The sequence below is a fragment of the Myotis daubentonii genome, chromosome 1, assembly GCF_963259705.1.
Source record: "Myotis daubentonii chromosome 1, mMyoDau2.1, whole genome shotgun sequence".
NCBI lineage: Eukaryota > Metazoa > Chordata > Mammalia > Chiroptera > Vespertilionidae > Myotis > Myotis daubentonii.
In genome coordinates this window covers 112,597,618-112,621,685 of record NC_081840.1, presented here as the reverse complement: position 1 = coordinate 112,621,685, position 24,068 = coordinate 112,597,618, and the positions used below count along the sequence as shown (strand labels likewise).

Here is a 24,068-nt window from a genome sequence, read left to right as displayed (position 1 = left end):
TGTCCGGAAGGTCTCCCAGTCTAATTAGCATATTACCCCTTTATTAGTATAGATGTTATCCCAACAAATTTAATAAAAATTGTCTGAAAATTATGCTTACACTAGAAATGAACCACTTATTAATTTTATTTTAATCATCACTATTGGTATACCCTGTAGGTGTAAAATTTGGCTTCCACACTGTCAGCATTTCTTGGGGTCAGACTTCAGAGACTTCATAGATAGTTCTGAGGTCTCTGGCCTTGCTCTGAAGTTACTGGCTGCCCAAGTTATCACTCAAGGTGGTGAATTTTTCTACATCGTCTTGGTCTTTTTCTGGATCATTTTTATTCAGTTCCTCATTTGACCTGTGATAACGGTCACATATTGTTGGCTTTATAGCTTTTCTTCAAGGGGTAGGAATTTTTGGAAAGGCTCCTTTCCTTGAACTCCCTTAAAGACATCTTTTCACCCTCATGAATGTCTTTAGTACCTGTAAGGACAACAGAGTGAGCACAGAAGGACATTGGTTTGTGGGGAAATGGCTGGGATGAAAGGGAAAAAAGTCTTCATGAGAAAAAGGCTGGGTTGCGGATGGAATCTGCCAGGCAAGACCAGGGAGTCTTGGGGAGATGCCACTAAAGAGGAGGAGAAGTTTGGGTGTGGTCCTTTCATCCTGGACACTGGACCTGGGTTAACAGGGCTTCTTCCTCTTTTGCCTTCTTTTGGTGAATGGGGTTGGTTGGTACATAACTGTGCTAGGAGTTTTGTGGTTTCCTGGTCATCATCACCATGTCAAAATTTCCCAGGGCCCTATCCAAGACCTCCTGAACATACGTTTTTCTCTAGGAAAATGAGGGGCCACACCCTCTAGGCTTTAATGAATCAGGAAGCCTCCCCTCCAGCTAATAGTAGCTCTGGGAGAGAAATTCAGACATCATAAAGCACCATCCTGACACTTCCATGGGGGGTGGGGGGAGGCCAAGATGTTTTGGTAAGAGAAAGGGGGCATTTTTTTAGCACTCCTAAGCCTTCTCAAACTTATTGACCCCATGTTCAATTCTGATGGGTCATATGGTAGGGAGATGATGCTTCCTCCAAATGTTTCTCTAGCCCACCCATTTCAGTGGTTCATTGTTCTTTCTCATCCTTCACCATTAGCTAGTTTTTATAAGATTTACCTAAAATCTTTTCAAGGTAATGTGACTGTCTCTGTGGAGATGTGAATCATCCTGCTTCCCTAGTATAGATTGCTCTTGAAAACCATTCACTTCTTGGCTACTACCAGAGAAATTTTCCATCTCATCCCCCTTTTTCCACTGTCCATGTGGCTCTCCCCAGCTTTCTGTTTTCAAGGATGAAATCATAGCCTTTAGGCTGTCTTTAATGAATAGAGTTGTTCAACTGGTTATCTTAGCTTTGTTTAAAATCTTGGGGGTGATCATAGCAGGTATAGTATCTAGATTTGGAGTTTAACAGTATAAGGTGAATGAGGCAGGAATTTAAATTCCCAAAGTTGTGCCGGGAGCCGGTCCATCCTTGCTGTTTCAAGGGACCTGGCATATATGGCATACGGTTCTTAATATGTTTGCTCACCTTCTTGGCGCTGTGTTTTAACCAAGGTCACCTCTCCGAGAAAGGTTGTTTCCCCAGGTAGGAATTTTTCCCTGAAGTCAGGGAGGGGATGAAACTCCTTAACTAAGTGCCAGGCGGGTAGTTAATCACTACAAACAATCATGCTTAAGCTACATAATCTTTACTCCCTGGAATGGAGATAAGAAACGCCCTAACCTTTGTAATAGAGATTGATAGGTTTGAATCAACTGGTATAAATATAGATGTAAACAGACAGAGAGACAGAACTTCAGACACACAACTTAGGAGTCAGAATTCAGAAGACAGAACCTACACGGAGCCTGGAGACAGAAGAACTTCGCTGGAGAGAACATGGCAATAGATCCTGGACTGAACCTGACTACAGAAATTGGCAAGAGAACCTGACTAGAACCTGGTGACTGAACCTGGCTGGAGAACCTGTACAGAACCTGGCTGGAGATCCTAAGCAGAACCTCTCTGGAGATCCAGACCAGAACTTGGCTGGAGATCTGGGCTAGAGATCCTGGCTAGGCTGCTGATCAACTGAACGCTGTCTCCGTGTCATTCCTTCTTCGCCGACTCCGTCCACACCTTTGGGGACCCCTGGACCTGCTGGGGTTGGACCCCGGCAAAGTTGGGCTTCCTGTTTTTATGTTGAAAGCTGCACCTCCCCCTACCCCACCTCCTCAGGGAACTCGGGTAGTCAGACCCTTTGTCTGAGGATTGCAGACTCAGATTCATAGAGGACAGGAGAGCCCATGCCCTGTCAAAGTAAGTATCAGAGGGAGGGCTAAAAGACCCTACAGAATCCATCTCAGCCCCTGGCAGCAGGCTTTGGAATTGCTGGGCTTGGTACCGGATGTGAGGTATACTGACTTCCTGCCGAGTACTCAGGGCAGTGAGGCCTTGATCTGAGGAGTCCGGCCTTGGGTCAACAGAGGGAGGATCCCAGGACCTTCCAGAGCTCAATGTGAGGAACATGAGGGAGGAGGGAGGGACCCTGGACCCTAGAACAGAATCATCCCACCAAGGGCGGGATGACAACAACAGGCGATTTCTGCATCCGGGTCTCAGAGACTCAGGGGTTTTGGTATAGGGAGCAGGACCTCAGATAACGTAGAGGACCGGCCCAAGTCCTGCCAGAGTCAAGGTGAGGACCCCAAGGAAACAGTAATGGGACTCTGTATACCACAACGGAGGCAACACCACCAAGGCCCTCCCCCGGTGTAAGCCCTGGGAGTCCCCAGGGTGGGATGACGACAACAGGCAATTTCTGCATCCGGTCTCAGAGACTCAGGGGCGTTGGTATAGGGCAGCCGTGGGCAAACTACGGCCCGTGGGCCGGATCCGGCCTGTTTGAAATGAATAAAACTAAAAAAAAAAAAAAAAGACCGTACCCTTTTATGTAATGAGGTTTACTTTGAATTTATATTAGTTCACACAAACACTCCATCCATGCTTTTGTTCCGGCCCTCCGGTCCAGTTTAAGAACCCATTGTGGCCCTCGAGTCAAAAAGTTTGCCCACCCCTGGTATAGGGAGTGGGACCTCAGATACACAGAGGACCGGCCGAAGTCCTGCCAGAGTCAATATTAGGATGTAGGGATCCTGGATTACATAACAGAGGGGACCCCACAGAAGCCCACCCTTGCTGTCAACCCTTAGAGTCCCCAGGGCAGGATGACCACACGCAGTGTTTCCTAACTTCCACAAATGGGTCTGAGAGATCCTGGGAACATGGTATCAGGAAAAGAGCCTCTGGTCCACAGAGGGGAAGGCCCAGGTCCTGCTGGAGTCAACCACTGAGGCAGCAGGGCGCCCAGGCCCGAGGCTACCTCACCACGCCTGCCTGGCCCCGCCCCGCCCAACCCCGCCTGGTGTTTGGTCATGCCTTCGGTCTTTTTGGATGTTACAGACCCTGGCTCTTTATATATATACTAGGGGCCCGGTGCACGAAATTCGTGCACTGGGTGTGTGTGTGGGGGGGAGTGTCCCTCAGCCCAGCCTGCCCCTCTCACATACTGGGAGCCCTCAGGCGTTGACCCCCATTACCCTCCAATCACAGGATCGGACCCTTGCCCAGGCCTGACGCCTCCGCCAGAGGTGTCAGGCTTGGACAGGGGACCCCCATCTCCCCCTGATCACTGGCTCTCACCCCCGCCCAGGCCTGAGGCCTCTGGCCCAGAGGAGTTGACCCTCATCACCCTCCGATCACCAATCACCGGATTGGCCCCTTGACTAGGCCTGAGGCCTCCGGCAGAGGTGTCAGGCCTGGGCAGGGGATCCCCAGCTCCCCGCGGTTGCAGGCTCTGCCCCTGCCGAGGCCTAACGCCTCTGGCCAAGGCATTAGGCCTGGGCAGGGGACTCCCAGCTCCCCACGATCTCCTGCTCTGCCCCTGCCCAGGCCTAACACCTCTGGCTGAAGCATTAGGCCTGGGCAGGGGACCCCCAGCTCCCCGCGGTTGCAGGCTCCGCCCCTGCCCAGGCCTAACGCCTCTGGCCTAGGCGTCTGGCCCGGGCAGCGGGGGGCGCCGCGATTGCCCGGGCTCTGCCCCTGCCCCTGCAGGAAGCCTCTGGCTGAGGCGTCTGGCTCGGGCAGCGGGGACCCGCAGCTGCAGCGGCCCCGCGATCGTGGGCTCCGCTTTAGGCCCAGGCAAGGGACCCCTAGCTCCCGGGACTGCCAGCTTCGATCGTGCCCAGCTCCCATCGCTGGCTCCACCCCTACTTCCTGCTATCACTGGCCCGGGCGGCAAAGGCGCCTGATTCTCCGATCATGGCTGGGGGGCAGGGCAAAGGCGGCCCCAGGGCCGCCTTTGCCCTGCCCCCCACCTCTTAGCTCCCCCCTGGGTTTCCGATCACTGTCAGTGGCAGGGGGCTTCTTCCTACTTTCCCTTTCGCCTCCCTGCATTGTGCCGACATATGCAAATTAGCCGCCATCTTTGTTGGCAGTTAATTGCCATCTTAGTTAGCAGTTAATTTGCATATAGCCCTGATTAGCCAATGAAAAGGGTAGCGCCGTACGCCAATTACCATTTTTCTCTTTTATTAGTGTAGATATAGATAGAGCAAGGCAACACCTTGAGATAATAACAGCTCACATTTACTGACTATATATCAATTATCTTAACCCCAAACTAGGAGACTTATTTGTACATTAGTTTGTTCCTTCATATATTCACTGAGTTAATAAATTTTTTTGAACATCTAATAGAAGCCAAGTATTATGTTTTATATATGATATGTGTAATTTTCACAACTACAGATGACCCTTGAACAACAAATATGAGTGTTAGGGGCACCCACCCCATGTGCAGATGAAAATCGTGCGTAACTTTTGATTCCCCAAAAACTTAACTACCTACCAATAGCCCACTGTTGACTGGAAGCCTTACTGATAACAGTCAATTAACACATAATTTTTGTTACATATATTATATACTGTATTATTACAATAAAGTAAGCTAGAGGAAAGTGTTAAGAAAATCATGAGAAAATATATCTACAGTACTATATGTATTTATTGCAAAAAATGTGCATATTAAGTGAACCCAAGTAGATCAAACCCATGTTTAAGGGTCAAATGTACTATGATAAATAATCATTATTATCCTTACTTTTACATATGAGCAAATGAAACTCAGAGGGCTGATGAAGCTAGAAGGTAAAATGAGGTCTATCTATGGGTTTTGAAGCCCATGATCTTTTTTCTTTTGTTTGTGCTTTTTAAAGCTTCTTACTAAACTTCTATGTCCACATAGCATAAGGAGAAATTTTCTATAAGGCTCATTGCAAATGACAGCAATCTTCTGCCATTCGCATTCCTTTTCTACTCCCTGAAGACAATGCTTTTGAATTAATTTAACTGATTCTATCAATATTTATTGTACTTACATTGCTATCATATTTATAGCCACAGATAATGATTAAGCATGTTCCACCACATATTTATACACCTTCCACAAACACAGATGTGCCGCCAACAGAATATCATAATTTTAGTTAGATCAATATACAGTATTTTCTTTTAGTAATTAATTTTCACTATTTTTCTTATATAAATAATATTCACAGCTAAAACATGTAGTTCCCTGCATAACCTGTTTTTTTCTAGAGTTAATAAATGTTATTCCATATTTGCTTACTTTTCTCCATAGTTTCCCCATTTGTGTATATCTCCTCTCAACATGTTCAAACATAGTAGGTACTCCGTCAAGTTTCATATTCTTGAAATCTCTCTCCCGAGCCTCTCTGATGTGGTTTCCCTCAGTGCTTGCTGTACAACTATCAGTTGAAAAGCTACTTTCACAGACACAATAGAGAGTACTTTTGTCTCTGTTTTATAATGACAATAGAAGCCCGGTGCACGAATTCATGCATGGGTGGGGTCCCTCGGCCTGGCCAGCAATTGGGGCCAATGGGGGCTGGCAAGCCAGGGGGAGGGACCATGAGAGGTTGGCCATCCAGCCCTGCCCCAAATTGGAGCCCATCAAGGCCGGGCTGGTCAGGGGGAGGGGCTGTGGGAAGTTGACCAGTGGGAGGAGGGGGGATGGGCCTTCAGAGCAGCCAACCAGGGGTGAGGGACCACAGCTGGGGCTGGCCAGGGGGAGGGGCTGTGGGAGGTTGGCTGGCCGATCCCCCCATTGGGCCAATCGGGAGGCCAGCAGATTGTGGGGAGAGACCAGAGGACATTGATTGGCCACAGGAGGTTGGCTGCGGGAGTGCACTGACTACCAGGGGGCATTTCCTGCATTGAGAATCTGTCCCCGTGTGGTCAGTGCGTGTCATAGTGACTGGCTGACCGATCATTCTGATCATAACTATCGCTTAGGCTTTTATATATAGACTAGAGGCCCGGTGCACAAAAATTTGTGCACTTGGGGGGGAGGGGAAGTCCCTCAGCCCGGCCTGTGCCCACTTACAGTCTGGGACCCCTCGGGAGATAACGACCTGCTGGCTTAGGCCTGCTCCTGGGTGGCAGAGGGCAGGCACAATCCCTAGGTGCAGCCCCTGGCTGGGCTCAGAGCAGGGCCAATTGGGGAGTTGGGGCGCCGCCCCCTGTCATGCACAGAGCAGGGCGGATCGGGAGGTTGCGATGCCACCCTCAGTCACGCTCAGGGTAGGGCCGATTGGGGGGTTGGGGCACCGCCCTCTGTCACACTCAAGGCAGGGTCGATGGGGAGGTTGCGGCGCCACCCCGTCACGCACAGAGCAGGGCCCATCAGGGGGCTTGGGGCGCTGCCCCCTGTCACACACAGAGCAGGGCCAATCAGGGGGTTGAGGAGCTCCCCCCGTCACACACAGAGCAGGGCGGATCAGGGGGTTGGGGCGCCGCCCTCTATCACCCACAGAGCAGGGCCGATCAGGGGGTTGGGGTGCCGCCACTGTCACCCTCAGGGCAGGACCGATGGGGAGGCTATGGCTCTACCCCATCACACACAGAGCAGGGCCCGTGGCAGGGGGTGGCGCCGCACCGTCACACACAGAGCAGGGCCGATCAGAGGGGGTTGGGGTGTGGCACCCTGTCATACACAGAGCCGCAGGGCGATCAGGGGGTTGGGGAGCTCCCCCCTATCAGGCACAGAGCAGGGCTCATCAGGGGGTTGGGGCGCCTTCCCCTGTCATGAACAGAGCAGGGTGGATAGGGAGGTTGTGGCCCTGCCCCCTGTCACACACAGAGCCACAGGGCTATCAGGGGGTTTGGGCGCTGGCCCCTGTCACGCTGATCCCGGTGCCGGGAGGACTCTTGGCTCCGCTGATCCCGATGCTGGGAGGCATATTACCCTTTTACTATATAGGATAGAGGCCTGGTGCATGGGTGGGGGCTGGCTGGTTTGTCCTGAAGGGTGTCCTGGATTAGGGTGGGGGTCCCCACTGGGGTGCTTGGCCAGCCCGGGTGAGGGGATGATGGCTGTTTGCAGCTGGTCACACACCCTTCAGGATGGGGGTCCCCACTGGGGTGCCTGGCCAGTCTGGGTGAGGGGCTGAGGGCTGTTTTCAGGCTGGTGGGTGACTGAAGCTCCCAACTGCTCCTTTTTTTCTTTTTCTTTTTTAATTCTGGGCCAGCTTTAGCTCTGGCTCCAGCTCTGAGGCCTCTGCTGCTGAAAGCAGGTATCTGGTTTGTTTGGGTTCTATAATCGAAACACTATATCAACTCCAGCTCTGAGATCCTGGCTGGCTGAAAGCAGGTTTCTGGGGTTTTGTTTAGCTTCTATATTTGTAACAATGTTTCAAACTGCAAGCTCAGAGGCCAGCAAGGTAGGCGGGGAACATTGGTTTCCTCCGTCACTGAAGCAAGCAGGCCTCATGTTAGCTTTAAGTTGGCCTGGCTGCCGGCCACCATCTTGGCTGGCAGTTAATTTGCATATCACCCTGATTAGCCAATGGGAAGGGTAGCGGACGTATGGCTAATTACCATGTTTCTCTTTTATTAGATAGGACTAGGGGCCCAGTGCATGAAATCACACGTGTGGTAGCCTGCGCTGCTCACAGCCCCACCCACTGCCCTGCGGTGCTCAAAAATACCCTCCCCCCCAGCGTCAGGGAGGGGGAAGCAAAAAATACAAGACATCCCTCCCTATTGCTCATGGACCCTATATACAGGCCCACCCACCCAGGCCAGCGGGATGCTTGGCACATTCTCGGATCCCTGCTCAGGGGCAGGAGGGATGACTGGTGGCAGCACATGTGAGAGGGGACCTCCAGGTGGCCACTCTGGTCCTGGCTACTGGTCCTGGCACTTCCTGGTCCTCGGTTCCTTCCTGGTCCTGCCTGCAGCCTTGGTCCCCCTACCTGGTTCAGCCTTCCCTCTCCATCCTGGCCTCAGATGGCCCCCTTGGCTCCTGGGGGCTCTGTGCTCCCCTCCCAGCCTGGAGGTCTCAGGCGGAGGTTATGGCTTCTCAGAGACTCCCCGGTAGCCCTATCACTTGTGTTCACACAGGGGAAAGGGTGTGTGTAGTAGAAGCAGGTGTATAAATGCGGGTGCAGGGGCAAGTCCTCTGGGGTCACTTGGACAGTTTGCTGATGATGCAGATCAGGGCCGTGTTCTCGTCCTTGAGGTGCTGGTTGTCAGCCCAGAGGTTGGACAGGCCCTTCAGCTCCTCTTTCAGCTCAGCGGCCATGTGCTCCAGGGCCCTGCGCTCAAATGTCTCCAGCTTCAGGAGGGCTGGCCTCTCTGCAAAGCGCTCCTGCCTCTGCATGGTACGCTCCAGCTCCACCTTGAGCTGCGCCAGCCAGCTGCGTGGTCTCAGTTAGGGCCTCACGAAGTCTCTCGTTCTCAACGCACAGCTCTGCGTAGAGCTTCCTGAAGCCTCCCTCGGGCTCTTCCGATTCATGCTGGGGTTCTGGTTGAGGGCCCGCTGCCTCTGGGGGCAAGGGCTGGATTCTGGGTTGATATCTGCTGGTTTCACCACCTCCTCCCTCCGCAGGCCCTCTCCTCTCCTCACCAACTCTGCAGTGCTCCCTGGAGGCCTGTGATCCCTGTCCCTGTCTGTCAGGTGCCTCTACTCTCTGGGCAGGGCCATTAGAATTCTCAACCCCAAGGACTTGGGGCTGCTAGGAAGGGTCCAGGCTCTGTGCAACCCATTCTTGATCAGGATGGGAGAGTCCAATCAGGGGCAGGCTGGCAGGGGGAGGGGCTGCGAGGTTGGCCAGCCCCACCCCTGATCGGACTGGTTCGCTGGCTACAGTGGGCGGCAGTGGTTCACTGGAGGTGGGTGGGAGCCACCGCCACCTACGGGAGTCAGGTGGAGGGACCAAGAGGTCAGCAGTTCAGCCCGCTTGCCAGTCAATGCCAGCTTATGGTGACCAGTTGTTTGGTCGTTTCGGTCCCTGGATTTTTTATATATGGACTAGAGGCCCGGTGCATGAAATTCATGTGTATGTGTGTGTGTTGGGGGGGGGATCCCTCAGCCCAGTCTACATCCTCTCCACTCCCGGACCTCTCAGGGGATTAACCGGCAGTCGGACATCCCTCTCGCAATCTGGATTCACTGGCTCCTAACCGCTCACCTGCCTGCCTGATCGCCCCTAAGCACTCTGCCTGTCTGCCTGGTCACCCCTAACTGCCCTCCCCTGCCTGCCTGGTTGCCCCTATCTGCCCTCCCCTGCCAGCCTGTCACCCCTAACTGCCCTCCCCTGCCGGCCTGGTCGCCCCTATCCACTTCTGCCTCGGCCCCGCCACCCTGGCTTTGTCTGGAAGATGTGTGGTCTAATTAACGTATTACCCTTTCGTTAGTATAGATATCTTTTGGTATGAGTCTATTTTCAGCCATTATGTTAGGCTCTCAGTGGGACCTTTCTATCTAGAAATTCATGTCTTTCAGTTCTATAAAATTTGAGTTACTTTATTAATGATTTCATCCCTTCCATTTTCTTTGTTCTATCTTTCCAGAGCTCCCATCAGTGGGTCATTGAATCTGTTGAACAGCTCCTCTAATTTTCTTATTTTTTCTTGTCTCTTCCATCTCTTTGCCTATTTGCTCAACGTTATGAGATATGGCCTCATTTTTCTAACACGTCTGAGTTGTTTCTTTATGCTATTATACTTTTAATTTTCAAAAGCTCTTTTCATTATGAATGTTTCTTTTTCATGCACTCTGATTTGATAAATGTAGTAATATTTATTAATATAGGTCTAATGATAATTTTACTTGTCAAAAAAAATTGTACTTGTCTGTCTTGAATTCCTCCTCCTTCTCCCCTATAGTTTATTTCTTCCAAATTGTATTTTATGTATTATTTTTAGTTTATTTCACTTAAGATGTTCCCTCAAATGTGTAGTGATCAAAAAATATGGTAAAAAACAAGCCCTAGCCACTTTGTCTCAGTGGGTAGAGTGTCGGCCTGTGGACTGAAGGGTCCTAGGTTTGATTCCGGTCAAGGGGACATGCCCAGGTTGCAGGCTCGATCCCTAGTAGGGGTGTGTGCAGAAGGCAGTTGATCAATGATTCTCTCTCATCATTGATGTTTCTAACTCTCTCTCCCTCTCCCTTCTGCTTCCTGTATGCTCCACAGTGGAGATGGAGCCCACAACCCAGGCATGTGGCCTGACTGGGAATTGAACCGTGATCTCCTGGTTCATAGATCGACGCTTTACCACTGAACCATGCCAGCTGGGCTATTTACTTTTTGGATACCACAGTTTTATTGTTGTCTTGTGCTGTTTTCCTGTTGTTTTTTTGTCCTGCATAGGTTTTATCACTTTAGTAATTTTGAAGGAGAAAGTGAAAATTAAATTTGTATACTTACTCTGCTATCTCCAGCTATATGTTCTTTCTAGTTTGCCAAATTTTCTCTGGATTTGGGTTATCTGGCTTATGCCTATACAATCATTAAGGAATTGGTCTTTAATAGTGTTATGAACCATAGATTTCAATGTGATCTTTAAGTGTTCAGTGAGAGCCTGACTGCTTTATATAACACAATAAGGAACAAAGATATTTAATTATTTAGTCTGCTTAATTTTTCTTTAAATATTTTCCAGAGTCAGTTTTGGTAGTAAATATTTTTCTTGAAATAGTTCAATTTTATTTATGCTTCAAGTTCATTTTTTAAAATAAATGTAAGATTACTTTAAAATTTCTTCTTTTCCTATAATGATTTCTTCATTGTCAATTAATCAACTAAAGGACTTGTATGCATGCATATAAGCATAACCAATGGACATAAGACACTGGGTGATAGGGGAGGCTAGGGGACTGTCTAGGGCGGGGGGATAAAATGGATACATATGTAATACCCTTTGTAATACTTTAAGCAATAAAAAAAAATACTATAAAATTGTGTTTTTATTGTAAACTGGCTGTTTTTCTTTTTCTTTTAATTTCCCCCCCTAAGCACAGTCCATGCCCAATACCATTCTGCACTAGCTCCAGATGTACAGCAAAGTGGCCAGAAAATCACATAGCCTACAGAATGATCTGCCTGCTGCCCCAAGCATCCACCTGGCACCATACATAGTTATTATAATATTACTGATTACATTTCCAATGTTGTAGTTCTCAATCTCTTCACCTTTTTCACCCATTCCCCCAACTCCCCCAACTGTCAGTCCGTTCTCTGTATCTATGAGTGTGGTTTTTTTTGTTTGTTTGTTGCTTATTTTGTTCCATTACATTCCACATATAAGTGAAATCATATGGTATTTGTCTTTCTCTGACTGGCTTATTTCACTTAGCTTAATACCATTTAGGTCCATTCATGCTGTCACAAAAGGTAAGACTTCATTTTTTTTTTTTTTTTTTTTTTTTTACGGCCAAGCAGTATTTCATTGTATAAATGGACCATAGCTCTTTTATCCACACATCTACTGATGGGCACTTGGGTTGCTTCCATATCTTGGCTATTGTAAATAACGCTGCAGTGAACATACACATGCATATATTCTTTCAAATTAGTGTTTCAGGTTTCTTCAGATAGATACCCAAGGCAGTTCCATTTTTAATTTTTTGAGGAACATCCACAGTGTGGATGTTCCATAGTGGAACATTCCATAGTGGTTGCAACAATCTGCATTCCTACTAACAGTGCACTAGGTTTCCCTTTTCTTCACATCCCAAATATATTTATTTGACAAATAAAAATTCTACATACTCTCTTAAAAACAACAGAATGATTTCCCAAAAGATTTTTCCAGTTCCATTTGTAAATCACTAAACTCAGAATAAAATCTAAGTCTAAAACTGAAAAATATTTTCAATCTCATCTGGTCTAATCTTTTCTTTTACAACAACAAAAAAAATCACAAATCATATAATGATTTAAACACTTTGCTCAATTCACACTTAGAAAGATAAACCTTATTATACATCTGAACTATTATGTGCCTGTCACACGGTCGGTACTTAATACTTGTTGAAAATAGCTAAATTTCAAAACTAACTGTTCTGTCAATTACGTTTTTGAAAAGAAGCTAAGTATTTAACTATAGTCAATTAGGAAATAAGTTATATTATCCCTATTAACTTTCAGTGTATACTTTATACCTTATATCCGAATCTGAAGACTTCTCTCTCACTGCCAACTTCGTAATCTCTCCTTGAGACATAGTCTTATGAAGTTTTGTTTCTTCATCAACCGAAGAAAATCGTTGTGATGTCTGTAATAATTACATATGCGGAGACTTTAAAACTAAGTAATATATCATAGCACTATAACTGAAATTCAGGTTATATAATTTTTTGAGAATTACACCTATTAAAAACATACAAAAATACATTAATATTATACAGAGATTTTCTGACATAGAGAAACTATTAAAAACTCTGCCTGGTGTAATCTGAAGTAAAGAAAACTTGAGTCAATGAAAATGCTAAATAAGACCTACCAGCTCATATTTTCTGACAGTTTAACAAAAATATCAAGTGGAACGATAAGAAAAAAGTTAAACCATCTAAAGATATAGACAAGAGATCCAGGATCTGACAAATATAAGATGCTAAGTACAGTCTTTCATAGCTCATTTTTATGGCTTAACTTGCTATTATAGATTTTTATTATATCCAGGAAAGGATTTAAAAGAGCAAGTACACAGAAAGATAAGAAAAAACAAAGGAGCAAAGAATAAAAAAATCATTATTACCACCAACAGTCTAAATTATAAACAACTTATATGGCTATCCAACTGGGACCTGAATTTCAATTGGCAATTACTGTGTCACTTGTTTACAATATGCCTTTTTAAAGGAGTGAATTTCCTGTTACCTATTCAAGTCATTTCCTAATATTTAATTTTTCTAAAATTATAATATCTTTTCCTTAATCCTTTGGTCTGCCTGACTATGGCCTTATCAACAAAAACTATCTTGAGTTGTTAAAATTTAAAGAACAAACTTCTGCTTCTGGCAAAGATGAAGTAACAGGGACCCTTTTTATCTTCTTGCTGAAATAACCAAAAACAGAAACCCAAACAACATGAAACAGCACTTATCAAGATGATGGACAGTTATCCCTGAGAGAGGAGAGAAAAAAAGAAAGTGCGTCCTACAACTGCCCCAGCTTAGTGACTTGTGGTTGTTTTCAAATTGTGTCAGAGAGGGAGAATCCAGGTGAAACTTGGCAGACTCTCTGAACTGAATCCATGAAGCTAAAAGTCCAGAGAGATGAAGGTGACCAAAAGTTAGGAGATTGGAGAGAAGAGGATGCACAGAAAAAGAACTTTGGAGATCTTCAGAGTTTACACATTGAGTATTTAGTAGAGAACTAATCAACACTTCTGTGTCAGAAAACTGCCCAAGACCAGGAAAAGGTCACCTGAAAAGATTAAAGGTAATAGTGCTCATCCAGTGCCTGTGCCCAAGAGTCAGAGTACACAACTTTATGATTCCCAGGGCACTGAATAAAGTACATTGAGAATCTTGCCTCAGTAGTCTAGCCCCGTGGTCGGCAAACTGTGGCTCGCGAGCCACATGTGGCTCTTTGGCCCCTTGAGTGTGGCTCTTCCTAAGCCTTACGAGTACCCTAATTAAGTTAATAACAATGTACTATATAGTTTAAGTTTAAAAAATTTGGCTCTCAAAAGAAATTTTCAATCGTTGTACTGTTGATATTTGGCTCTGTTGACTAATGAGTTTGCCGACCACTGGTAGCCTAAGTACTGCTCTGCTTGAGCCTAACAAATTTTTATTTTATTTAATAAAAATTTGTTAGGCTCAAGCAGAGCAGTACTCAAACTCAAAATTTTTATTTTATTTAATAAAAATTATATATGTTTAAGTTGTGAGAATTTTACTTACATATAAATAGTAAAAAGATAACTACAGTCAAGTTAATTAACATGTCTCCTTTGCTGATGAGAGCACCTGAAATCTACTCTCTTGACAAATTTCCAGTATTCAATACAGTGAGCCTAACAACCCTTAAAAGAAAAACCTAAAAGGACCAAGTTGCTTCCAGAACAAAGCTTTGGAATATTGCTGGAATATAACAGGCTCAAGAATATTAATTAAACATAAATATCCAACAAGACAAAATTCACTAAGTCAGGCATCCAGTAAGAAATAACTAGGCATGCAAATAAGTAAGAATATACACCGAGAATGAGAAGAAAAATACTAACACAAATGTTATCGAGTACTGGTAGTTAGAGAACTGACTAAAGAGAAAGAACATAAAATGGCATGTGATTCAAAATGGCATATTTTTAGAGGCATTATTTCTGAGGTTAAAGAAGATAAAAAGGGGAGGCAGGTGGGCAGCCAGAGGAGCAGCAGCCAAAGCTTTGCGCTAGCCCATAGCCAGGGGCCTCAACAAGGGACATACCAAGATCATGAGCAAGTCAAGGCACAGCCACCACCGTGGATACCTCACGAAGCAAACTAAGTTCGTGTGGGACATGATCTGAGAGGTGTGTGGGCTTTGCCCCCTATGAGTGGCATGCCATGGAACTGCTCAAGGTCTCTAAGGACAAGAGGGCCCTGAAGTTCATCAAGAAAAGGGTGGGGACACACATCTGTGCCAAGAGGAGGAGAGAGGAGCTGAGCAATGCCCTTGCAGCCATGAGGAAGGCAGCAGCCAAGGAGGACTGAGCTCCATCCCCTCTGTGTACAATAAAACCTGTTGGGGAAAAAAATTTTTTAAAAAAAGGAAGAAAGGGGTGCCTTTTAGAGATTGGGTATTAAAGAGGGAACACAGCAGAAGGTAAAAATTTATAACCCAATGCCTGGCCAGAGTGGCTCAGTGGTTGAGCGTCGACCTATGAACCTGGGGGTCACAGTTCAATTTCTGGTTGGGGCATATTTCCGGGTTACGGGCTCGATCCCCAAAGTGGGGCATGCAGGAGGCAGCCGATCAATGATTCTCTCTCATCATCATTAATGTTTCTATCTCTCTCTCCCTCTCCCTTCCTCTCTGAATTCAATAAATATATACATATTTTTTAAATTTATAATCCAGCAAAACAAAAGAAAAGAAAAATAATAGCAGACACACAATGCCTCTGCCATCACAAAAACAAACCCAAAAAGGCTGTATATAAAAGAAACTGAACTTTGCTACAATGGTAGAAGAGAAAGTGCTTGAACTTGTTCTTATAAACTACTCCAAATGTACAAAACCAGTAAGTTAAAACATACAAAATCTACACAAGCTACAGTAAGAAAACCAAAATTCAAACCAAAACAACTCAGTTGGTTAACTCCACATCCCAATGCCCCTTCCTCCGAGAAAAACACACCAAGCTCGAAGCAGAAAACTGTAATTCAAAAATGAATTAAATATCCTCACATGTACGAAATACCAGTAAGAAATGAAAAAACATGTTGAATGAATTCAGAAAAGAAATAAAAAGATAGTGCAATGAAGACTAATTTATAAGATGACTAAGGGAAAAAGGTACAAATGGAAATTTAAAGGGACTAAACAAAGGCAGGAGGATAATCTATATATATGAAAGCCTAATATGCAAATTGTCTCCTTGGGAGTTCAATCGCTCGCTATGACATGCACTGACCACCAGGGGGAGGCGTGGAATGAAGGAAGGCCGTGGCCGGCAACTGGCAGCCAGGGAAGGAAGGCCCTGGCCAGCAGCCTGAAGGCCCCGATAGACCCTGATCGCTGGCCAGGTCTAGCGACCCTACCTGTGAATGAATTTTGTGCACCGGACCTCTAGTAAAGAATATAAGGTGATATAAAGAAGTAAGGAAAAAGGGTCAGAGAGAAGGTGGCTTAAATGGAAGACAGGAAAATAAGAAAAAAACTTATTTATAGTAATTGGAGTTCCTAAACAAGGAAAACAACAAAAATTTAAAACAGTAATCCATTACAACTGTTCATAAATAAGGCAAGACCAGAATTTAAATATTGACAGAGTCCTGCAGGTATATGGAGTAACTGATCTGTAATGATCAACTTGAGGACATATCAGAAACTTTAAATATAAAGAAAAAATTCTGAAAGCCTCCAAGTAAAACAATCAAATAACTTATGAGGGCAAGAAAATTATACTGGCAATAGACTTACCAAGAATAACAAATAGAGAAAGTAAACAATAAAACATCATTTTAAAAAAAATCAGGGAAATTATGTATGGCCAGGATGTCCCTTCAAATATCAAGCCTTTAAAAAGAACTCAAGGAATTCCACATCTATGTGCCCTTCATGAGTAATTTTCATTTAGTCCCTTTAAATTTTCATTTGGATGAGGAAGACCTTCATCCAAACAAGAGATAAATCAGGAAACTTCAGCAAAACATTTAATTTCATTATTCAATATATTTAATAGTATATCTCAGGCAAAAACAAGGATGGGGACTAGGGTAAAAGAATAACATGGAAAATTACATGTTCTGACAAAGTTGAAACCTAAGAAACAAGAGTTGAAGGAAGAGGAAAAGTAGAGAGTAGAGTAACTCATCAATAGTTGGGTCACAGTAGATGAGAATTAAAGAATATTACTCATTAAAAAATTACTGAAGAATAATTGGTTAAAAAGTAGTAAATAAAAGTAGTAAATTAAAAAGTTATATACAAAGGAAAACAACCAATAGAACAAGAACACAATCCTCCCTAAACATCAAAAGAAATTTTTAAAAATAAGAGAAAAAAAACACATGTAACATAACATAGCAAATTTGATGTAGAACAATATAAAATTACTAGAGGCCTGGTGTATGAAATTTATGCATGGATAGGGTCCTTAGGCCTGGCCGGAGATTAGGACCAATCGGGGTCTACTGGCTGCTGGCCAGGGCCTTCCTTCCGGCTGCTGGCCGGGGTCTTCCTTCGTTCCGCGCCACCCCCTGGTGGCCAGCGCACATCATAGCGAGCGATCGAACTCCCGGTCTCCCGACTGAACTCCCGAGGGGACACTTTGCATATTAGCCTTTTATATATAGATAGATAGATAAGAGTTGAAACTGAATTATCAGTTATATTAATAAATAAGAATAGATTGAACTCATCTATCAGGGGAAGAAATTTTTAATTTGGCTCACAAAGCAGGACCAAACTCACAAAAAGATCCAGAATGGCTAAAATAAGGGATGACTAAAAGTATTCTGGACAAATAGAAATAATAAGAAAACAGAGGCTGTGGTATTACTATTGAGAAGAATTCAAGCAAAACGTACTGAATGGGACAAGAGCCACCATTCATAATGAATAAAAGGTGACTTTAACACAACATTCATTGTGTATAAGACAGATCAAGTGTACAAAAAGTAATAAAAATATAGAAGACAACATAATCAATAAGGTAGAGATTATGGACATGTACTAAAATTTTACACTATAAATAGAAAATGCACATGATATATTCACAAAAACTGATCACATAATAAATTTTAAAAGTACTGATTGTTTCATAGGAAAAGTTTATGCAATCTTCAAAGAGCAGAGCCACAATGCTATAAACTATCACTAACTTTCTGGAAGGAATAAAATAAACATATAAATACTCAGTGTATTTAACATTGTGGCTGTTGTGTGGGGGCCACCAATCCAAACCTCTTATGTCATAAACTTTGTTCACTACCGACCAGCTTTCCAACTATTAAGACTACCTCAAAATCACTAGCGTAGGTCCCAAAATCCTATACACACCCTCTTTTGACTTCTCCTTTCTGAGAAATTAGTAAGACCTAATCAAGGTTGATTTTCACTTACTATAAAATAAGTTAATAAACTTAGCCATACTTAATCAGCAGGTTTTTCTAGCTGATTTTGGGGGAGTGGAAAAGAAGGAAAACTTAACACAGATAAGGATTGGAGAGTATCTCAGAGAATAACACACAGAAATAAGAATATAAGAAGCGACAGCAGTTGGGAGGTGGTGAGAAATTTAGTTTTATCATACTGGAGATAAAAAAGACAAATTCTGGAGTGCTATTTTGGAGTCATACCCATAGAAATGATTGCTTTAACTCTGGAGAATAGAAGAAACTATACGGAGAAAACTGTAATGTTACCTAGACCAATCCTATGAATAAGGGATAGAAATTATTTTATTAAACTCACCATTCAGAAGATTGAGAGACTAGAATCCTATACAAAAACCACCTTAAAAATACTGCTTAGCAGAATGTGTCATTCTTCTTGGGTAAAAGCCAATATAGTGGGTATAAGAACTAAGTGAGAGCAGTATACATAGACTAAACAATTATTCAAATGGCAGAGTTATAAGTAGGAATTTAAATAAACACACACACACCAAAGTCTTAAGGAGGGAAACTACTATTCTTGTTTCCACTCCTCCACAACTGGTTAACAACTGTTGAGCAACAATTCATCAACTTAGGAGGTAATGCTTATTAAATTCCCTTTATGTAATTCATTAATAAACTGCCTTTATCCCATTAGATGTTTCACAACTGGAAAGGATAGATGGCTTCTTCCAAGATAGAACTGACACACATTCTAGCAAAAGTCAGTGATAGGATCACTTTGTCTAGTAAAACAAACTACAAAACAATGATGTTTTTAAAAATCTATGTGCCATAGAATAAAGCCCATTTAAAATCCTAAAGATATCTCAATTTTGAAAATTCAGTAGATTCCATTTAGAAACAATTAGTATTCATCTTCACAATATCAGATAACATTAGAACATGGCATATTTTCAAGATAAACAGAAACACTTTAAAACTGTCCCTAACCTTCCCACCCCTAACCCCACCAAATATCTATCAGCATATTCTAGAAAGCAAAGCTTCTTCATGCAAGTATCCACCAGAAGCAACCACCACCACTTGTTCCTAAAATAGTAATGAAACAGAAGGGCAGTGAGAAAGCTGGAGAGGTGACTAACATACTGCAGAGGGTGTTCTATAACTACTGGCATGCAGTGACCGTCAAGCAGGTGAACAGAATCATTGGCAGAGGCTACCAGCTAGAACCCTTAAAGGGGCTGAATGCTCCAAGCAGAAAGCCCAACTTCCTGGTTCATCTAAGTAGAGTTCTTAGTAAGAAAGAATTCTACCACCAAAAAGACTAAGGTTTGTAACAAAGGAAACTCTCAGGAACAAAGCAGCAATTACAAATGATAAGTTCTTCCACAAATAAAATATTTATTTAGGTTTTAGAGAATAAATTAAGCATGCTCCCTATTCACAGTAAAAAAAAATATGTAGGTAGTACTTTTCATTAAAATTAGTTTGCTTCATTACATAATTCATCTTTAACTAATAATCATAAAAAAGTATGTGTTGCTATTTATAACTAAAAAACAAGGGACCTCCAAAATGGAGTTATTTTATTGTACCTAAAGAGAGGGCTTTGGCTCTAATTATATATATTAGTGATATATAAACTGTTACAATCATTTACAATCCTACAGTTTGGCTCAGTGTAATGAATCATTTGTCTAATAAGAGAATTGATAGTGCATTTTTCTGTGTTGTTTTTTCTTTCTTAGAATGTCAATACTGTCATTTTAAAACGGGGTCTATCTACAACGAAAGATAAAGAAAATGAGAATATTCTGGAAATTAGCAAACATTTTAATAAACTCGATCTTTGGCACAAACAGCTTAAAACAGTTCAAAGATAAAATATTTAATGAGTCAAAAGAAGACCATTCTAAAATTTTCCTCCCATAAAAAAGAATGAGATCCAACTTAATTAAGGATACGCATGGTAATAATCTGCATATCACTCCACGTTTACCAGTGTAATGTTTTAATACATAACAGACATACAGGGTCCTTTTATTGTGTATTTTCCAGGTCAATTCCAAAATTAACACTTTATATGCACAAATATATTCACACTTGCCCAACTATAGGGTGTCCATCCAAAATATATACACATACTTTAAATAATTATAAAAGCAGTGTTTATTAAAATACATTTCATTTTCAAAATTGAACTATCAGCTGTTAGTGTGTTTACATATTTTTTTTGGGGGGGGATGTGTATATATACATATCTAATTTTGGTTGAGATCTGATGATAAAGTTATATTCTTCGTTGAAATAAAGCAGTTTTATTCAAGCCTAATTCCAATGTTATAATTTTTTTATTATAACAAACTTATATTACATACAAAACCTCTACTTGGCTAGGTTGGTCTAGGGAGTCATTTTTGGCATTGCTCATTATGTAAAATTTTTAAAAATCCATGTTTATTTTCTATTACTAAAAAATTAGGGAGGGAAAGAAACTTTAAATGCAAAAAAGAAAAAGAGAATACCATTTCAATTAAAAGCTATTGGTTGTCTAACTCTAACACATAACCTAAGTCATTAGATCAGAGAGGGATCAGCAAACTATGGCCAACAGGTGAAATACAGCCCATTGCTGTTTTTGTAAATAGTTTCATTGGAACACAGCCACGTCCAGTTGTTAACTTATTGTCTCTGGCTGTTTTCACTCTGTGGTGGCAGAGTTAAGTAGTTGCAATAAAGACTGCTTGACCCACAGAGTCTAAAATGTTTACCATCTTACCTGTTACAGAAAAAATACTTAAGGGTCCATGTTCCAGACCTTTCAAGACATAATACAGAACATTCCTACATTAAGTTAACCGTAATGCTGCCTAATTTATGATTTGACATAAACTGCTAAAGTGCCTTTTATCTTTGTCCTATTGAAGTTTAGCTTATTTGCTGTGTTCACTGAGGTTTCTCATGTACAAACCATTATACAGGGAAGAAGCTGTGAAGGTTAGCTTTAGATTAGCAAAGACTATGCCCATCAGATTTGCTTGTTGCCTATTTTTCTTATATAAAATTACCATTTCGGAGTCACTGTGAGAGGCCTGACCCAGGATGGGAGCTGGCCCTAGCTCAGAGTGAGAAGGTTGGTCAAGGGAGAGAAGGGGCTCAATGTCATCGTAATCATCTTCCTCTGTATCCCCCTCCCCATCAGCAAAAGTACCTCTAGTCAAGAAATCGGAGCGCGTCCGCGCCATTCGAGCTTTCTTTTTATGGGCCGGTCTGGCAACCTGCTTGACCAAATGATAAAACAAATAACACAACAATGTTTTGTTTTGTTTTTGTGATGATGCCAATGAAAGATATCAGAGAGCTCATGAATTTCTTGAAATATCCCTCCACCCACAATGTACTTTCCACTAGAAGTGACAGAGATAACCAAAAGCAATCCATATACATTACTCTGGACAAAGGATGAGAATGGATGCTAAATTTACATTGTTCTTCTCCATAGCCAAGGAAGTCATCTTTCACTGCCATAATAAGTCACAAAAATCACTTGCATAAATTGCCTTCTTTTTCTTAGCAACTTCTTTTTTGTAAATACCATCTGGGTTTGTAGACACCATTCCCTGCCTAAAGTACACCTCCCTAAGTAAGAACAAACTTAACTCATGGCTTCTTTCTCTATAAACGCTTCAGATTAAATGGGTAGATGAGATGCTATGTCTACAAGAATAATAATTTCCAAAATAGCATGCATTGATTTTGCATAAAATATAGATAGGCAAAATTCCATACTTACCTCTCCTTGACCCGGCCCAGTTAACTTCATAGGTTTCCAAATTGGTTCATCTTGTTTATGGACTTTAGGATTTCCACTGTTTAAGGATTCCCTGTTGACACTTAGAAATAAAAAAGCAGGATTACATTTCAATTCCTGGCAGCAGTCTTCAAGTACAGCATAAAATATACTTCCACAGCCAGGTTGAAGAATTCCAGCAAATTTCATACATATTCAATTCCCCCCAAAAATATCAAAAATTTTCTGATTATCACATTGATACCATTATAAAGAATTTATGGTTTTTTCAAGGTGGGGCGGGATAGGTGTATCTTTCTTGATCCTCCTCCCAGAACCAAACTAGGAATAAAACTAAATTGGGGAACATTCTCCCTGAATTAGCCAACTGAAGACTAGCTGAAGAGGAGACTTTTAAACAACTAAGGGCAAAACCCACCTTGAGACTGCACCTGTACAACAGCTTGTATGATGTGGTCAGGGTTGAGCATCACAGTCTATCAGCCTAAGGGAGATTCCACCCACAAAGGGGACAACAACAATCAAGACCCAATTACCAGAAGAGAGCCCAAAGAACCCACAAAAGGAACATTTCTAGAGCATCCAGCTCAGGAGGTAAAAGAGACTGCACCACTGGATACCACAGGACACTTAACACGTTAAGCGCCAAGCCTGTTTTGTCTTCCCTTCCATTTAGCCTGCGATATCCAATTTCACCAATATGCTGGTGGCCGGAGACTGACATGGTCCAAATGAAAAGTATAATGTCTGTCACCGGTGATTGACATGGTGCTTAACGTGTTAAGGCCACCTCACAAAGCCTGGGAGTCATAGCAGCTATATCTAATACATAGAAACAAACACAAAGAGGCAGCTAAAGTGGGGAGACAAAGAAACAACCCCAAATGAAAGAAAAAAGGACTCTCCAGAAAAAGATCTAAATGAAATAGAGGCAAGCAATTTGTCAGACATAGAGTTCAGAATAAGGATGCTCAAGGGATTTAGTGAGAATTACAAGGAACCTAATGGGAACTATAAGGAACTTAGTGGGAATTACTACATCAGCATAAAAAAGGACACAGAAACCCTGAAGAACCAGAAAGAAATAAAGAATACCTTATCTGACATCAAAATATAAGGAATTAAAAGTAGGCTGGATGGAGCAGAGGACTGAATCAGTGATGTGTAAGGAAAAAAACAACAACCAATAAGAACAACAAAAAGAAAAAGAATTTTAAAAAACAAGGATAGTTTAAGGGAACTTTGGGACAACATGAAACATAATAATATCCGTATCTTAGGGGTACCAGAAGAAGAAGTAAGCAAGGAACAAAAACCTATTTGAAGAAATAATGATAGAAAACTTCCCTAACCTAGTGAAAGAAAAAGTCACACAAGTTCAAGAAGCACAAGAGAGTTCCAATCAAGATGAACACAAAGAGACCCACCACAAGACACATCAAGATTAAAATGGCAAACATTAAAGACAAAGAGAGAATCTTAAAGGCAGCAAAAGAGAAAGTTACCTACAAGGGCATTCGCGTAAGGACATCAGCTAACTTTCCAACAGAAACACTTCAGGCCAGAAGGGACTGGCATGAAGCATTCAAAGTAATGAAAAGCAAGGACCTGAATCCACGACACTATTGAGCAAGGTCATCATTTGAAATTGAAGGCCAAATAAACAGCTTCCCAGCCCCCCCGCCCCCCCCCCCCCAAAAAGGTAAAAGAAGTTCAATACCACAAACCAGCATTGCAAAAAATGTTAAAGGGACTTGTGGACAAAAGGGGCCACATGCTAACCTGACAAGCTCAGGGAAGGCTTGCATAGCAGTCTTGCAAACTCAGAGACCTAAAGTAACCACAAAGGATGGTCTGAAATTAAACTTTAACTAAAAGCAGTTATGGGTAGTTACATCCTAGGCCAGTATATTCACTGACAAGCTCAACCTTTAACTTAACAGCCTATCTGTCTTTTTGCACCTATAATAACATACTCTTGAAATGTCTGGGTAACTTGTAAATTCCCTTTTTCTGGACCTCTTGAGGCACAGTCTAATGTGCCTGGGCACCAGGACAGATACCACAAATTCCTTCATTGTTATC

The 24,068-nt window shown here is 42.8% G+C and overlaps 1 protein-coding gene and 1 pseudogene across 13 annotated transcripts in view; one reads left to right on the top strand and one right to left on the bottom strand.

Annotated features, from left to right (window-relative positions):
* The window catches only part of MYO9A (myosin IXA), a 483,806-nt gene that overhangs the window by 75,756 nt on the left and 383,982 nt on the right, over positions 1-24,068 (bottom strand). For 6 of the 13 annotated variants that reach the window (XM_059658301.1, XM_059658294.1, XM_059658330.1 and 3 more), the window contains 3 exons: positions 21,966-22,065; positions 21,241-21,453; positions 12,557-12,669 (listed from right to left, as the gene is read on the bottom strand). In XM_059658301.1, the coding sequence (XP_059514284.1) occupies positions 12,557-12,669; positions 21,241-21,453; positions 21,966-22,065 (426 nt within the window). The remainder of the gene's footprint in view (positions 1-12,556; positions 12,670-21,240; positions 21,454-21,965; positions 22,066-24,068) is intronic. The other 7 variants (XM_059658376.1, XM_059658385.1, XM_059658395.1 and 4 more) reach the window with 4 other exon arrangements.
* Positions 13,651-15,129, top strand: LOC132228236 (large ribosomal subunit protein eL36-like; annotated as a pseudogene).